Here is an 18,270-nt window from a genome sequence, read left to right on the forward strand (position 1 = left end):
ATTTTTTAACAGATCATTAGGGTATGGCAAAGGGGTAGGTATCAATGATTGACTGTGCATTACTAGATTTTTTTAAATCACGGCAGATGTGTAATTTACCAGTGGGTAAGATAATCTAATCCTACTTTAACTTGACCCCAATAAGTCATCAGTACTTGGCGGGCCCAGAAAAAAATGGGGGCAGGCAGCCTGTTTCATTGTAATGTGAGCCCAAAATCCTGTTGCACGACCCAGTTCTGGAGAAAATAGAGGGAAAAATTTGGCACAGAGAGAATCTAACCATTGATATGGAAATTGAATGGAAACCAAACGCACTTCATCATGAATGGAGAATCCCATCAGTTTAAAAGCATCCAAAACAAATAAACTGTCCACAGCTCAGAATGTTAAGGACTGAACCACAGCCTTGTAAGCCACAGGTGGTGAAAACTGTCCCAGAATGGGAATCTGTTATTTGTTATAACTCACCAGCCTCCATGACTAAAGTCAGAGGGAGAGAGCCCAAATCTACAGCTGTAAAACTCCACACAAGCAGCAATAACGTGAGACTGATAGGTGGAAAGTAACGCACACATCTGATCAAAGGAAAGAATAGAAGGTTCTTGTAAGGAGGCGAGCTGACACGACAACTGATCTCTGTAATGAGAAATCCACGACAGAAGAAAGGTCTTGCATAAGTTTATGTCTGTTACCCAAAATGTCTAAGTGCCTGTAGAATTTTCATAAGCATCACAGTCTTCTGCTGCATCATCATACACAGAGAATGGATACATTGTTGGCAAGTCCCCAAGTTGTGCCAATGTAGTTGTTAAACTGGAAATAATGACTGTCGGTGCCTGCTGTTGCTTAAGAGGAGATTTAAGCACTGCCTCCATGGAAATTAAACTCAAAGGACTAATTACTGAAATGGAACACATGGAGATGAATCCTATCCTATTACCAAAGAGTTTCTAAAACCAAGAACACTGTAATTTATTGCTTGAATAGTACATACATGTGGAAGACAAAGTCCAGTACAATTAGCAATACACAAGTGGCTGGCAAAGCCTTGTACACCTGCCTATATATTCATTTGTTCCAACAGGGGGCACAGTCAGCAGGCTGCACATGCAACGGCTGTCATATTTGTTCTGGCATAACCACAAGTGCCAGAACAAAGGCGAAAGTGCAAGACCAGAGAAGACAGTGATATGACATCAGCCAATGGTGCGCTCATTAGGACCACCCCTTGCAAGAGGTGTGCTCCTGCCAGCTCCGGCTCCTCAGATTGACTCAGTCTACGGACATTAGAGGACGGTATAGGCACAGTTGTAGACCAGCACTCACAGATCAGTTATCAGTGACATGTGTCAGCTTGCAGGAACATTGTGTATAGAAAGAACTTTTGCATGTCACCTCTCCCTTGTGACACTTTTATACATTAAAGTTAAGTATAGGCAACCTGCTTTATAGAAATAAAACTACTAATGTGATTTGCTTGAATTATTGTATAGCAGTTCGAGAATGCAGCATGCAAGTGGGCAGGAACCAAAAATTGACAATGAGTCTTCAAATGAACCATGTGCCAACAGCCACAGAAATTTGTGTTTTTTGTTGCTGGTGCCTTAATTTCTCTTGGCTTTCCTTTGCAGGGATGCATATTGCTTTCACAGGTTCTTGTCATTTTTGATCAATCAGTGTTTTCAGGTGGATGTTGCAAAAAATTTCTTTGATTTTGTCATTATTTAGATTGCTTGCCTTGTATATGTTTCACATTTGTGTCTTAAAACATGCCCACCAATCCTGTTCCACCCCCTGCTCAGGTGCCACAGCTGCAAGGGTTAGATGCTACACAGCTAATGCTGATATTAAAGTTTCAGATGCAGCAAATATCAGCACTGCTCAACACAGTGCAGGAGCTACTCACCAACACTGCATGCCTGAGAGAACAAGCACCACCTACTACAGCTGCTATACCACCTTTTGGACAGTTGTGTGACCAAGAAGAGGAATGGCTAGAGTGGTTAGCATAGTTCGAGGCACACATCGTTGTCCATAATGTACCAGGTACTGTGAAACTCCCACATTTATTATCAATGGTAGAAAAAGCAGTGTTCAGATTAATTCAAAAACTCTTTCCTAACGCCACTCCGAGTGAACTTGCATATGACAGTGTTATTGATTCGCTGACTAACTATTATGACTGACAAGTGAATGTGGTAGCAGCTAGGTATCAATCTTCAATTGCACAAAACAGTCAGAACTAACTTATAGCAAGTGGGTAACAGATTTGCAGGGTACGACAAGGAAATGCAAATTCAAATGTGTTTGCGATGCTTTATATTCAGATGTTATGTTGCATGATGTGATTGTGTACATTGTGCCTGATGTCAAACTAAGAGAACAAATACTGAAATAGTCCGATCCATCATTTCAGCAGGTAGTGCAAATATTACATCAGTACGATTCCAGTCCCCTGTCAGCTCATATTTGTCAGGTTGAGTCCCTTAGTTGTGATCGCCCTATTCCACACCAGCAGTGTGCGCTACCCATGCCAAGTAAACAACATACCATGCTGCATCAACAGTTCACTAAACAGGCGACTACACAGGTGAACAGAATTAAGTCTTGCCCGAGGTGTTATTCCTGGCACAAACGCCAAGACTGCCCATCCTGATAAGCTAAGTGTTACACTTTTGGTAGGAAATGAGATGTACAATCTGTACGTTTGCAATGAAACAAACATCAGAATTTGGCACACTCACAAAGATCTTGTCATCTACATCTGTTACAGACATTAGAGTAAAACCCTCTTTATACAATATTCATTTGTCTTTTCTTTTACATTTATGTGTATTTTATTAACTCACAAATTTGGCCATTGTGTAGACTATTTGACTGCAGGATCTCAGCTACAGGTTATTACTTGGGGAAAATTGGCTGGGGGTTATGAAAGCAGATGTGCACAATTCAGCTCTATGACTGCATTGAGCTATTATGTTTAAACAGAGTTGTGCACAGCCTGAGTACTAAGGTATGAGCAATATCAAGCAAAGTCCCAACTGGTTTGCTTGCATGGGATGCTATTTGGAAGAGCAACTACTCAGCAATAACCATTAAGCACCATCGCAAAGGAAGTTGGAAAGGGTCCCACAAAATTCTTCTCTCTCCACCATCAGTCCACCTGCTAAGCTGTGTGGTACCGTGCTTGCCTCCCACGCAGCAAGGCTGGGTTCAATTCCGGCTGGGTTGGAGATTTCCTCCGCTCGTGGACTGGATGTTGTGTTGCCCTCATCATCATTTCATCCTCAACACTGGCACTTAAGTTGCCCAATGTGGCGTCGACTGAAATAAGTTTTGTACTTGGTGGCTAAACTTCCTTAGATGGGATCTCCAGGCCAATGATGGCATATGCTCATTTCATTCCATTTTTACCATCAGCTGCTGAATTTGATACATATGCCTGTATAATATTTAACTTGCGAGGCTAGTATTTGGATTTCACTAGTATTGTTCATCATGGAAGGCTTGTACACATGCACTGCAACATTTCATCCCTTGTGTGCTAACAAAGCAACATCATTAATGGAATTATATGAGCTACCAGAAAATCATACTGAATTCCCATCAACTGTTCTGAAATGTCACTGGCTTTCCAATGAGTCTCTCCTAATCCTAGTATTCCAGTTTTAAGGCAACTGGTGTTCTCTCTGCACAATTTGTAATTTTCAATTAGGCACAATCCTTGCACATCTGCAGTTACAATATTTTGCATATTCCTAAGGTTGTTCATAGCTTTGCATGTGGCTGTCCTCCATAGAGATCTGATAGGGAAGCTTTTTATATCTCTGGACTGTAGATCCATGATGGGTTTTCTTGGGAACAAATACATCACCCATGTAAAAAATAAATAAATAAATAATAAAAAATTAAAAAAAACACATACACACACAAATGAATAAAAATTCTCTTTAGGTCTAAGGGAGGAACAACTCAAAGTTAGTTCTTTAACATGTTGCTGTGCTTCTTTGGTAACAGTGGTGCTGACATAAGAATTAAAAATGATTTGTCATTTTGAGTTTGAATAATGTGATGATTTCAATGTCAAAGAGAGCAGAATATGTGGCTTTGAGTGTGGGATAAAAAGGTGCAGTCAGTGCAACCAACTATCTGATCATGACATTGGCCCCTCCAGTTACAGAGACAAAATGAAGTGTTCCAAACATGTCTCCAGATTGGGCATGGATTCATCCACCTTTGAGAGAACTCATAACTACATGGTGCTAACTTCATATTTATATCTGTAAGCCTTATTTTAGAAGACAGTCGTTCATTGCACTGGGAACTTCCCCAACGTCCTCTGTATTCTACCTGATGACAAAAAAAGTCCTGCATTTCCTCCACAAATTTCGCACACAATAAGGAAAGATCAATTAACTTGGTCATCAAATTGATTTAATCAACCATCCTTTCCATTGCGCACATCGTTTGACTCAAATATTAATTCATATAGGGTGCTAATAACTGGGACGTTGTGAGCATGTAACTGAAACAACATACATCAAGGAAAACATATCAAGTATGATAAAATGAAAAAAAGTGCTGTAGACAAAATCTCTTAGGAACCACATTTCTCCAGGTTTCTCTTTCCAGTTGCAACAGAGTTGCACAATGCAGGTAAAGCTACACTTGTCCTAAGATTCATATTTAATTTTAAGAATTGCATCTGACTAGTACATGACTGTCACTATTTTAATGTCTCTAAAATAACCACAGTTGTTATTACACTTTTATGTGCTTAAGTGTAAATATAGCAGTAAAGATCCATTTTACCTGTAATCAATCAAGTGAAGCATCCAGTGAATACGAACATGCCTTATGGCAGAGTTTGGCAGTGCCCCAATTAGCACTAAATTCAACTTTTCAGGATAAGACAGCAGGAAAGAGCGTGCTTCTGATGGTGAAGAAGGGCTGATAACAAATAATATGAATACAACTTATCAGTAATTAGAATATAATTTGAAAATGTGTGCACATATTTTGTACAGACAAGTAAATGTAAAAATTGAAGTAGTACATGAAACAGGAATAAATTTATTAACATCTACTTGAAATTGACACTGTCAAGTGACATTATTAAGATCAACTCTCAGTATCTATGTTATGCGGTGATTCAATAGAAACTGTGCCTAGATAAAACAAGAGTGATTCAGTTTGATGCTAATAAACCTCCACTAGTACCTGGAACACGGTCTACAGTGTGCCTCAGAATTGTAGTGAAGAATTCATGAAGGAACATGATGATCAAAATGGCACTACTGATTTCCAGTGGGTTAGAATCATGGATATCTGGAAACTATGGAAAGACTTTCGAGACTTTATTGTGCTCTTTCAACCATTTATAAACAGTTCTATTTATATAGAATGCTGATTTACCCTGGTTGTTGTTGTTGTTGTTGTGGTCTTCAGTCCTGAGAATGGTTTGATGCAGCTCTCCATGATACTCTACCCTGTGCAAGCTTCTTCATCCCCCATTACCTACTGCAGCCAACATCCTTTTGAATCTGCATAGTGTATTCATCTCTTGGTCTCCCTCTATGACTTTTACCCTCTATGCTGCCCTCCAGTACTAAATTGGCGATCCCTTGATGCCTCAGAACATGTCCTACCAACCGATCTCTTCTTCTTGTCAAGTTGTGCCAGGAACTCCTCTTCTCTCCAATTCTATTCAATACCTCCTCATTAGTTATGTGATCTACCCACCTAATCTTCAGCATTCTTCTGTAGCACCACATTTCAAAAGCTTCTATTCTCTTCTTGTCTAAACTATTTGTTGTCCATGTTTCACTTCCATACATGGCTACACTCCATACAAATACTTTCAGAAACGATTTTCTGACACTTAAATCAATACTCGATGGTAACAAATTTCTCTTCTTCAGAAACGCTTTCCTTGCCATTGCCAGTCTACATTTTATATCCTCTCTACTTCGACCATCATCAGTTATTTTGCTCCCAAAATAGCAAAACACCTTTACTACTTTAAGTATCTCATTTCCTAATCTAATTCCCTCAGCATCACCCAACTTAATTCGACTACATTCCATTATGCTTGTTTTGCTTTTGTTGATGTTCATCTTATACCCTCCTTTCAAGACACTGTCCATTCCGTTCAACTGCTCTTCCAAGTCCTTTGCTGTCTCTGACAGAATTACAAAGTCATCAGCGAACCTCAAAGTTTTTATTTCTTCTCCATGGATTTTAATACCTACTCCAAACTTTTCTTTACTGCTTGCTCGATATGCAGATTAAATAGCATCAGGGAGAGGCTAAATCCTGTTGCACACCCTTCCCAACCACTGCTTCCCTTTCATGCCCCTCTACTCTTACAACTACCATCTGGTTTCTGTACAAATTGTAAACAGCCTTTCGCTCCCTGTATTTTAGCCCTGCCAGCTTTTGAATTTGAAAGAGAGTATTCCAGTCAACATTGTCAAAAGCTTTCTCTAAGTCTACAAATGCTAGAAATGTAGCTTTGCCTTTCCTTAATCTATTTTCTAAGATAATTCGTAGGGTCAGTATTGCCTCATATGTTCCCATGTTTCTACAGAATCCAAACTGATCTTCCCTGAGGTCGGCTTCTACCAGTTTTTCCATTCATCTGTACAGAATTTGTGTTAGTATTTTGCAGCTGTGACTTATTAAAATGATAGTTCGATAATTTTCACATCTGTCAACACCTGCTTACTTTGGGATTCGAATTATCATATTCTTCTTGAAGTCTGAGGGAATTTCGTCTGTGTCATACATCTTGCTCACCAGATGGTACAGTTGTGTCAGGACTGGTTCTCTCAAGGCTGTCAGTAGTTCTAATGGAATGTTGTCTACTCCTGGGGCCTTGTTTTGACTTAGGTCTTTCAGTGCTCTATCAAATTCTTCACGCAGTTGTCCTCAAGAACATCGCCCCCGTATAGACCCTCTATATACTCCTTCCACCTTACTGCTTTCCCTTGTTTGCTTAGAACTGTGTTTCCATCTGAGCTCTTGATACTCATGCAAGTGGTTCTCTTTTCTCCAAAGGTCTGTTTAATTTTCCTGTAGGCAGTATCCATCTTACCCCTCATGAGATAAGCCTCTACATCCCTACATTTGTCCTCTAGCCATCCCTGCTTAGCCATTTTGCACTTCTTGTCGATTTCATTTTTGAGACATTTGAATTCCTTTTTGCCTGCTTCACATACTGCATTTTTGTATTTTCTCCTTTTATCAATTAAATTCAGTATCTCTTCTGTTACCCAAGGATTTCCACTAGCCCTCGTCTTTTTACCTACATCATACTCTGCTGCCTTCACTATTTCATCTCTCAAAGCTACCCATTCTTCTTCTACTGTATTTCTTTCCCCCATTCCTGTCAATTGTTCCCTTATGCTCTCCCTGAAACTCTGTACAACCTCTGGTTTAGACAGTTCATCCAGGTCCCATCTCCTTAAATTCCCACCTTTTTGCAGTTTCTTCAGTTTTAATCTACAGTTCATAACCAGTAGGTTGTGGTCAGAGTCCACATCTGCCCCTGGAAATGTCTTTCAATTTAAAACCTGGTTCCTAAATCTCTGTCTTACCATCATCCTGGTTAAAGGTCACATTCCCTGCAATGAAAACAACAAATTTAATCACTGAACGTGATCTCTGAGGACTGTTTTGTAGCCAAATCAGTCAACAGTTTCTCAGTGGCTCTGTGAATAAGTGTCAAATTAAAAGTCCAAACTGTTGGGTCCAATCCTCAACTGGTCTTAAAAAATATTGTGTCATTTATCTTTTCTTTCAGCTCTCACAGTGATCTGTTAATGTGAAATATGTGAAGTTGCTTTGTGGGTCAGACTCCACCAGTCTCCCCTATAAAAGGTTGGGTAAGTCATTCAACGGCTGCAGGGAGGCAATTGCATTCCATTTCCAATAGAGCCATTCCTAGCAAAGCACTGAAGTTTTCAAACCAATGTTTAAGTTTTAGGCAGCTAAGTAACCTTAGACATTCCAAAAAAGCAGCATCCAGTTTCTCATACTGCCTTGAGTCCTTGTGGAAATAACTGGGAAAGTTTATTTCTTAGCATTTATTGGTGGAACATTGCTCACCATCCATCCTATGAACTAGAAAAGATGACTCATTTGAGAAGGCTACCCACTGTCAATTAACAGCAGACCAGGTGTGACAGTCTTGAGTAAGAAGAACACACAGCCTCTGAAATGTATACACAGACAATTCATCTGCTTTGGAGCCCTCACATGCAGAAGGATTTTCTAAATGTTTGTGGTGAGTCTAGTTATACAGTGTTTATTTTTCACTGTTATTAGTCCACTCATTATACACTGACACCACAAAATCAAGACAAAGTTCACAGACACATTAGGAATGCTGCCCCATTTGGTCTATGATCATCTTATAATGCAATCAGGGTAAATGATTTCCTTGTCCTGTGACAGCAGTAAGTTAAATTTACAGATTTATAGGCTGCTTCCCTAACAGCATGTTTAAATTACATCTAACTAAAAACATACTCTATACAGTCATTCTCTCTCTCTCTCTCTCTCTCTCTCTCTCTCTCTCTCTCTCTCTCTCTCTATTCGTTTAGTCAGTTCCGACTCTTTGTGACCCATGAACCAAATCACACCACTTTTTCCTGTCTTGCACTTTCTCCCGTAGACCTTCCAGGTTGGAACCCATTGCTTCTGTGATGCCATCGATCCATCTCATCCTCTGACGTCCTCTTCTTCTAGTTCCTTCAATCTTCCCCAGCATTAAGGTTTTTTCCAGCGAGGCATGCCTTCGCATTGTGTGTCCAAAGTAGTTCAGCTTTTGTTTCAACCTTAGACCTTCCAGGGAGAAATCTGGTTTTATTTGATCAAATATTGATCTGTTGGTTCTCTTTGCAGTTTCAATGTTTCAAATGTTAGGCATATTTTTTGATTTAACTAAGGTGTTTGATTGTGCAGATCACAAAATATTGCTCCAGAAGTTGGACCAGTATGGAATACAGAGAGTGGCTGACAATTGGTTCACCTCTTACTTTAGCAACAGACAGCAAAAGGTAAATATTCACAGTGTTCAGAATGGCTGTGATGTGGGGTCTGAGTGGGGTACGTCAAATGGGGCATTTCCTAATGACACTAGCTTGGTATTAAAGGATGTTGTGTGCAACATTGGCTCAGTTTCAAATAGTGCAGTTCTTTATATAAGGGTGATCACTTATACAAATAAGAAACAAATGCTAAATCACAGTAAGACTTAGTTATTACTGAATATTTCAAATTTCTAGATGTTCAGATAGATAGTAAGCTATCAAGGAAACCCCATTTTCAGGACCTTGATCAAAGATTTAATGCAGATATTTTTACCATTCAAACGGTATCTGAAGTAAATGATTGTTCGACATGAAAATTCTCTACTTTACTCATTTTCATTTGTTTGTGTCATATGGTATTATATTTTGGGGTAACTGTCCCCATTCTAAAAGGGTATTTTTGGCTCAGAAACGAGTGGTTTGGGCAGTAAGTGGCAACAGAAATTAAACCTGCATTTGGATCAGACTTAATTAACTCTTGTGCAAAAAGGTGTGCAGTATACTGTTGCATCCATTTTCAATCAACTACCACAAGAATTCAAAAATCTTAGCAGTAATAACCTCACTTGCAAATCGAAACTGAAGAGTTTCCTCATGGGTCGCTCCTTCTATTCTGTCAAGGAGTTTCTTGAAAAATTTAGCTGATTCTTGTTGTATTGTAGATTGTGTTTACTTAAATTTATGGCTTGACCTTTTTTGGGTTCATAAACATTTTATTTTTAGCTGCTACTAGTTTTACATTGTAATTTCATGTACTGATACGTTCGATGACCTAGGAGATTTGCTCCTACTGAACTTCAGGTGTAAATAAATAAATAGAAATGAAAAATAAATAGTTACAAAATGTTGCAATAGATTGTGCTGTAAGCATCATAATTTAATAGTGGTTGACTACAAATGACATTGACTACAAATGACAAGCAGATCTTACAACAATGCCTAAGCTGTACATTTGACATTAAACAAACTGTGCTACTCAGTGTGCATGGGTCGTCTGGTGTGATACGGTTAGTTACCTAAGCCCATCCACCATGGTAAGGTTATATCACATTGGATGGGAAAAATTAGTTTTTAACTATCCTTAGGCCGAAAACCCCATAAAAAGCATCACTTACATTGGTTTTTAATTGTCCTGAGGCCAAAAACCACATAAAAAGCATTAATCACATCTGTTTTTAAATGTCCTGGGGGTAAAATCCACATAAAAAGCATCAGTCAAAATCAAATTGCATTATTAATTTTGATGTGACTGGTGCAAAACATGTTCAATACACTGTCCACCATTTTCTGCAAAAAGCTGAAATTGAGGAACAGTACGTTCCACAACTGATCAAAGTGATTCCAGGGCCATGTTCAGAATATGTTGCACAATGTGGGCCTTCAGTGCAGCTAAGTTTGCAATTGGAACACTGAACACATCATCTTTCAGATAGCCCCACAGCCAGAAGTCACACAGATTAAGATCAGGTGATTGGGACAGCCAGGCTGTAGGAAAATGGTGGCTGATAATTATAACATTTCCAAAATGGTGCTTCAGCACCTGCGTAACTGGATTTGAAATGTGCGGAGGTGCACCATATTGCTTAAATATGATCCCATCCACACATCCATGATGTTGGAGAGCTTGAATGACGTGGCTGCACAAAAGACATTCATAGTCCTTACCAGTGATGGTACAGGGTAACAGGACCGGAGGCACCTGTCTCTTTGGAAAAAAATATGGCCCTGTGGTAAATTATGCCATAAATCCGCACCACAGGATTTCCAGGATGAAGTGGTTCTGGTTGATTTATGTTTGGATTTCCCGTTGCCCATATTTGACAAATCTGTGTATTGACATATCCTGTCAGATGGAAGTGGGGCCTTGTCTGCTCACAAAATCTTCCACAGCCAGTCATTGTCCACTTACACGTGACCAAGAAATTCTAAAGCATAGGCCTCTCTTGCTGGCAGGTCAACAGGAAGCAATTTGTACACATGGGTAATTTTGAATGGATAGCAAAGAAGGATATTTCGTAGGATTTTATGCACCATACTCATGGGTACGTCCAATGTGAAGGGCAGTTCTCCATGCACTACACTTTTACACACCACCTCTCGTCTCCTCCTGCACTGCTGTGGCCACTGCTTCCACTAAAGTTCAATCAATTTGTTTCCTCCCTCCGCCAGGTTGCACACCAAAAGAACCCATCTTTTCAAATTTCCAAATCATTTTCTCCAGGCCCATGGCAACCATTGGACCAACACCTTTTTTCAAGCCCTTCAGTGTCTGGAACTTCTGCAAAGTGATGTGATGTGTGCACAGTCATCATTCTTTTAATACAGCTTTACAAGCAGAGTGCGATACTGCATTGAGACAGTCATGGTGAAAGTTGCAGACATGAAAGGAGGAAAAGCTGTGTACCCGGCATGTTTATACCAACTTTGGTCAGTCGTATGCATTATATCTACATCTACATCTACATCTACATCCGTACTCCACAAGCCACCTGACGGTGTGTGACAAAGGGTACCTTGAGTGCCTCTATCGGTTCTGCCTGCTATTCCAGTCTCATATTGTTCGTGGAAAGAAAGATTGCCGTTATGCCTCTGTGTGGGCTCTAATCTCTCTGATTCAATTCTCATGGTCTCTTCATGAGATATACATAGGAGGGAGTGATATACTGCTTGACTCCTTGGTGAAGGTAGTTCTTGAAACTTCAACAAAAGCCCGTACCAAGTTACTGAGCGTCTCTCTTGTAGAGCCTTCCACTGGAGTTTATCTATCATCTCCGTAAAGCTTTCATGATTATTAAATGATCCTGTAACAAAGCGTGCTGCTCTCCGTTGGCTCTTCTCTATCTCTTTTATCAACCCTATCTGGTTCGGACCCCACACCAGTGAGCAGTATTCAAGCAGTGGGCAAACAAGTGTACTGTAACCTGCTTCCTTTGTTTTCGGACTGCATTTCCTTAGGATTCTTCCAATGAATCTCAATCTGGCATCTGCTTTACCGATGATTAATTTTAAATCACTCCTAATGCCTACGCCCAGATAATTTATGGAATTAACTGCTTCCAGCTGCTGACCTGCTATATTGTAGCTAAATGATAAAGTATCTTCCTTTCTACGTATTCACAGCACATTACACTTGTCTACATTGAGATTCAAGTGCCATTCCCTGCAGCAAGCGTCAATTCATTGCAGATGCTCCTGCATTTCACTACAATTTTCCATTGTTACAACCTCTAGATATACTACAGCATCATCTGCAAAAATCCTCAGTGGACTTCCGATGTTATCCACAAGGTCATTTATATATATTGTGAATAGAAACAGTCCTACGACACTCCTCTGCTGCACGCACACCTGAAATCACTCTTACTTCGAAAAACTTCTCTCCATTGAGAATGACATGCTGCATTCTGTTATCTAGGAACTCTTCAATCCAATCACACAATTGGCCTGACAGTCCATATGCTCTTACTTTGTAAATTAAACAACTGTGGGGAACTGTATCAAACACCTTGCGGAAGTCAAGAAACACAGCATCTGCCATGCTGATTCCTACAGAGAAGATTTCTAGTCCCCAGAAAAGTCATTATACTCAAACATAATACATGTTCCAAAATTCTGCAACTGATCGACGTTAGAGATATAGAGCTATAGCTCTGCACATCTGTTCGACATCCCTTCCTGAAAACGGGGATGATCTGTGTTCTTTTCCAATCTTTTGGAATGCTACACTCTTCTAGAGACATACGGTACACTGCTGCAAGAAGGGGGGCAAGTTCCTTCGTGTACTCTGTGTAAAACTGAACTGGTATCCCATCAGGGCCAGGGGCCTTTCCTCTTTTAAGCAATTTTAATTTGTTTTTCTATCCCTCTGTCATCTATTTCGATATCTACCATGTTTTCATTTATGTATTCTGACACATACAGTGGCATCTACTGATCAATTTCCATGCTATTTCTTTTCCTTCTGTCATATGTTTTCCCCCTTCTCCGATAATATTCCATTGCAATTTGATGTCACACTGGCCAGTGGTGTTATTTCTATACAGCGTTTTGAAAGTTTAACTTTAGTTATAATCATCCTGTGTATTTCTAGAAGGAGTCAAAGTAGAATCTGTTTCACATTTCAAATACCTAGGAAGCAAGATCTCATAAGGCAACACCATTAAGCAGGTATTACACACAGAAGGACACAGAAAGCATCCAATTTTTACAGACAACTGAGAAATCTTCTCTGGGATGATAAAATGCCAAGAAAAACAAATGTGACCAATCCTAACATATGGTTTAGAATCATGTACCCTACTAAACAAAGACCCCAGCATAATTCAGGCAACAGAAATGAGATTTATGACAACTATGAACCAAACAACTAGAATCAACAAAATCAGGAATGAGGTGAATAGAAAAGTAGCCAGTGTTGTGGTTCCCGTTACCAGAGTCATAAAGAAATGCAAGCTTCAGTGTTCTGGGCAAATAATGAGACTGAACAGCCAAAGACCTGCCAAAAGGTATTTCAACCTGAACCTCGCACGAAGAAAACCACGGAGAAGACCAAGAAAATGCTGAATAGAGACTGTAAGATCAGATGTGGAGGAGAAAGGACACAAATGGGAAGCTTTACTGGTACAGAAAATATATGAAGGCAGAAGGAGATGGCGAACACTCCAGGAAACTGGAGTTGGAAAACAATGATGATCATTACTGTCCTTTTATCGGATGCCTTTCTTGAACACAATGTTAAATAATATTAGTAAGATAGCATCACCTTGACACAGACCTGAATAAATATCAATCTCCTTGGATACCTCTCCCTGGTATTTCACCTTTGCTCTTGTTTCTGCAGTGCTTGTTCTCACCATGCTCACAAATTTACTTGAGACTCCATACTTCCTACGAATATTTTAAAATAAACTTTTTCATTATTTATATGCATTAGATAAACTGTTACCAACTGGATAGGAAAGATATTATTCTAATAATCTCATACAAACCTGAAACCAGTGCTGTCCCAAAAATGGTTTAGAGGACCTACTGGAGGAGACATCAAATCAATGTATGCTTCCAGTTTACAACTTATTCTTGCAGGAACAATTAGAACACCTTAAGAAAAGAGATACACATTTGAGTATTCACTATACTTCCACAGTGCAGAAGTAAATGATCATGATACTCACAGAGAAATATTGTCGTCTTATAAAGAGTCATCATGGCAAGTAGTGGGTTGTTCTATAGGACATTCACTTGTGCTTTAACCTGTTTAGAATGGCACAGGTAAGTATGGAGAAAATATAACTTATACCATAAAATGTAGCTATAAACACTTGATACTATTTATGACAAAATTTCCACATTTGATTATAATTCCCCAACATATCACATATGTTTAATTGAAACTCTATAAACAATATAATAAAATGTTATAAATGATCTGTAGTAGTAGCTTTTCAAAGTTGCTAGACTTGTAATATCTGAAGAGGAATAATCAACAGTGCAAAAAAAGACTCTAAATGCATGTAACACAAATGACAATTGCATGCCCCATAAGGAGAAAGGAAAGCAGATTATCTAATTAGACTGGCATCTGGCTGACAGCCACAAAGAAAAATGAGCTTGTAATGAAAAATCCAGTTAGAAAAACAATAAAAACAGAACAAAGTTTTAGTAAGCAGCCTAAAATTATATGCCTTATATTAATTCTAAATTATATCAGCTTTACTAACAATAAATCAGATTCACTGGAGCCAGTTCACACCAAGTATGGAACATAACAAAAAGCAATGGAACATCCAAACTGGAATACACGATGCTTATGTGGACAGATCATACTTACCATATGAAGGAGGCTCTTACTGCAGAGAGAAGCATATAGAAAATACAGTAAATTGCTTAAGTTTTGGACAAAATCCTCCTTAAAAAGCACACACATAATTCACACTCATACACCTACTGACTCTAGGTACAGCATCCTGACTGCTGACTAGTACAAGTAGTTATCTTGGCTGGGTGGGGTAAGGAATGATGCCTTTTTACCTTGGGGGGGGGGGGGGGGGGCAGCAAGGGAATAAAAACAAAGTTATGAGGACCGTGTGATCAGCTCTTCCTACTGCCAAAATCAATTTTCGAAACAGCAGCCATTAGTTTCTCTTTAGATACTGATACCACCTTAATTCTTCACACAGTGATAAAAGGACCCTTTTCCATTCCTCTCACATTTAGTCATCAACACCATGGTTCACTGATTACTCACTCACTACAGTGTAAGCCATTATACTACAGTGAAGTACAGCTCAGATGGCAGTCTGTTGTTTGCTGCTTTCCTGGTGAAGGTCAGTGATCATGATAAACAGAAATCAGTGAGGAAGAAAATGGTTGAAAGATTTTCTACAAGGTATCTTGCCAACATTCGTTTGGTCAGCTTATTGACAGGTGATGCTCTTCTTGCTCAATTCATTTTTTTCTGGACTTCAAATCACCTCAATTCAAAGAAAAAGTCATTATCTTCAGAAAAGTGAAAATATACCAGCTCACACAACAATGAAATTTGCTGACATTTTAATTAATAGAATATGTTTCAGTGCTGCCTCAGTTCTTCTAGTTGCAGCTGTTTCTGAATAATGATGCTGTAGTATCTATTAACAATGAGTCGCATGACATTACACAATAACTGAAGGCTAGATCAAACAGTGGAAACTCCAGGTTGGAATATCAACAACATGAGAAAAATATATTTATGTGAATTAAGTCATCACATGTATTGCAAATGCAAAGGAAGAAACTTCCTGGTAACATGATGAAATATACCAGATAATTGCTGAAAGGTTGAAATGGAACAATACAACACAAATTAAGCTGTAGGGATGCTTATAAAGTGCAAAAATGGAGAAAACAAAAGAATGAGTGTAACAGGTAAAAACCTTGAATAAGTTATTGCTTTTAGAAAACTGCATTCAGCACACAGAAAGGTTAAATATAATTCTGGAGTAGTTAAAATGATAACATACAAGATGTTCATGTGTGCCTTCACTTACATGTAAAAAAAGAATAGGTAGATTAAATTTCAGTACAATGTTTGGGGAGGGTGTGAGGAGACAGAGCAGAGAAAGAGGAAGACTGCACAGAGAACAACGTGGAGTGTATATTAATCATGTGAAGTGAAAAGGAAGACAAAAGAAGTGAACATGGATCATGTGCAATAGGAACTAGTGCAGACTGAATCAATGGCATTGAATGAAGTGTTGTACAAACAAATCCCAACTATGTAATTCTGAGACACTGTATATGTGATGAGGAGGTGGAAATTGATATGACACAGGTAGTGAAACAACCAGTGAATTCCTAAAGTTAAGCATGTATGGTGAACATAACAGTAGACATCCCTGGCACTGAGAAGGAGTTGAAAGAGCTGTAAACAAATAAGTTGCCAGTTCCAGATGGAGCCCCAGTTTAGTTTTACAAAGAGTATTCTTCAGCATGGGCCCTTACTTAATTTGCATTTATAACAAATTTCTAACTCAGTGCAAAGTCCCAAGCAACCAGAAAAAGTGAAGGTGACCACAGTATATAAGAAGGATAAAAGAAAAGATTCACAAAATTATAGATCAATACCATTAACATTGGTCTGCTGCAGAATTCGTGGACATATTATAAGTTCAAATAGAATAAATTACCTTGAGACAGAACAGCTTATCTCCACAAATCAGCACGGCTTTAGACAGTGTCTCTCGTGCAAAATTCAACTTGACCTTGTCTTGCCCAATACCCTACAAACCATGGATGAAACACAATAGACACATTCCATATTCCTTGATTTCCAGAAAGTAATTGAGACAGTGCTGCACTGCAGTTTACAAAGGTCCAAACTTATGGAATAGGTTCTTAGATATTGACTAGATAACTTTTTAAGGAATAGAACCCTGTATATTGTCGAGGATGATAAGCGTTCATCAGAGACAACGTTATTGTCAAAAGTGCCCCAGGAAACTGTGATGGGACCTTCCTTGTTCTCTATATACAAACATGATCTAACAGATAGTGCAAGCAGCAGATGCCAAGATGCTGTAATGTATGGGAAAGTGAGTGACATCCTTGAGTGACTTTAGAGACTACAGAATGACTTGGACAGAATTTGTATTTGATGTCATAAATTCTAGCTTGCTCTAAATGAGGAGGAAAATCCATCCTGTAAAGATTGAATACAGCATTAGTGATGTGCTGCTTGACACCATCAGATTGATGTGACATCTAGGAGTAATGTTCCTAAGGAATATTAAATAGGACAAGGGAAGGCAAATGGTTGACTTCGGATTATTGTGTCAAATCTAGGGAGGTGTAACTCATCTATAAAAGAGACTGCCATTTTGTGATGTTATGCCTGCAAGGTCGACAAAACATCATACCTCCCAGTATTGAAAGTTGCCTAGTTCCCAAGCAACCACTACTCACTGAAAAGCAGATTTCCTTGCATTCCACTAAGTGGCCCTATCAGCTCCACCAGAAGTCGCAGGTTGCAAAAATCTACTTGCTTCCATGCTCCATATGACCAAAAATAGATCCTAAGATATCCTGCCACAGGATGGTATTTAGGCCGGTGCATGGCCATCCATCAGCAGTTCACTCCAAGCCAGGATTCCAGTTCAAACATCCAGTTCCATGTGGACTTCGCCGTCTCAGCCGCTGTCCAGCTGCCACAACAGACAACACCTGGATCACTTCACCATTGTTGATAGACCTATCTTTATGGTTGTGGATGTTGAAAAACTTTGCTTACATTATTCTTGTAGTACACTGACTGTAGACTGTTCCCAGGGGATTTTAACTCCGTGCATAGATGGAAAAACTTAAATTGTTTGTTGCATTTTAACACCAAGCCAGGACAGAAGAGCTTAAACTCTTAGTTGAACTTTGCTTGAAGATGTTCTCAGTGAGACTTAGTATTTTCATTTGTGTAACGAACTTGTTTTCTAAACTAGAGTCTCCAGCCAACGACTTTCAGCTTGTGAATATTGTATTATTACTCATCAGAGTATCAAACAGTTTTCTTATTTTTGTCAACAAACTTTTGAGGAATCTGTGCTATATTTTTTGCCACCCACGGCACATTTTTCAGTGGTGACAAGGATTATAAAAAGCTTCATGTGTGTACCAACAGCAACGTTTAGTGAGCTGCATGTGCTCTAAG

At 39.1% G+C, this 18,270-nt stretch overlaps 1 protein-coding gene across 13 annotated transcripts in view; it reads right to left on the reverse strand.

Moving 5' to 3' along the window:
* Positions 1-18,270, reverse strand: part of LOC126266871 (alpha-L-iduronidase) — a 215,063-nt gene that overhangs the window by 170,525 nt on the left and 26,268 nt on the right. For 11 of the 13 annotated variants that reach the window (XM_049971511.1, XM_049971512.1, XM_049971513.1 and 8 more), the window contains exons 2-4: positions 14,267-14,345; positions 14,084-14,192; positions 4,813-4,950 (exon numbers count right to left, since the gene is read on the reverse strand). In XM_049971511.1, coding sequence (XP_049827468.1) covers positions 4,813-4,950; positions 14,084-14,192; positions 14,267-14,300 — 281 coding nt within the window. In that variant the 5' untranslated portion in view covers positions 14,301-14,345. Of the gene's footprint in view, positions 1-4,812; positions 4,951-13,869; positions 13,951-14,083; positions 14,193-14,266; positions 14,346-18,270 lie in introns of those variants that run through there. The other 2 variants (XM_049971517.1, XM_049971516.1) reach the window with 2 other exon arrangements.

Source organism: Schistocerca gregaria, chromosome 4 (assembly GCF_023897955.1).
Source record: "Schistocerca gregaria isolate iqSchGreg1 chromosome 4, iqSchGreg1.2, whole genome shotgun sequence".
Lineage (NCBI taxonomy): Eukaryota > Metazoa > Arthropoda > Insecta > Orthoptera > Acrididae > Schistocerca > Schistocerca gregaria.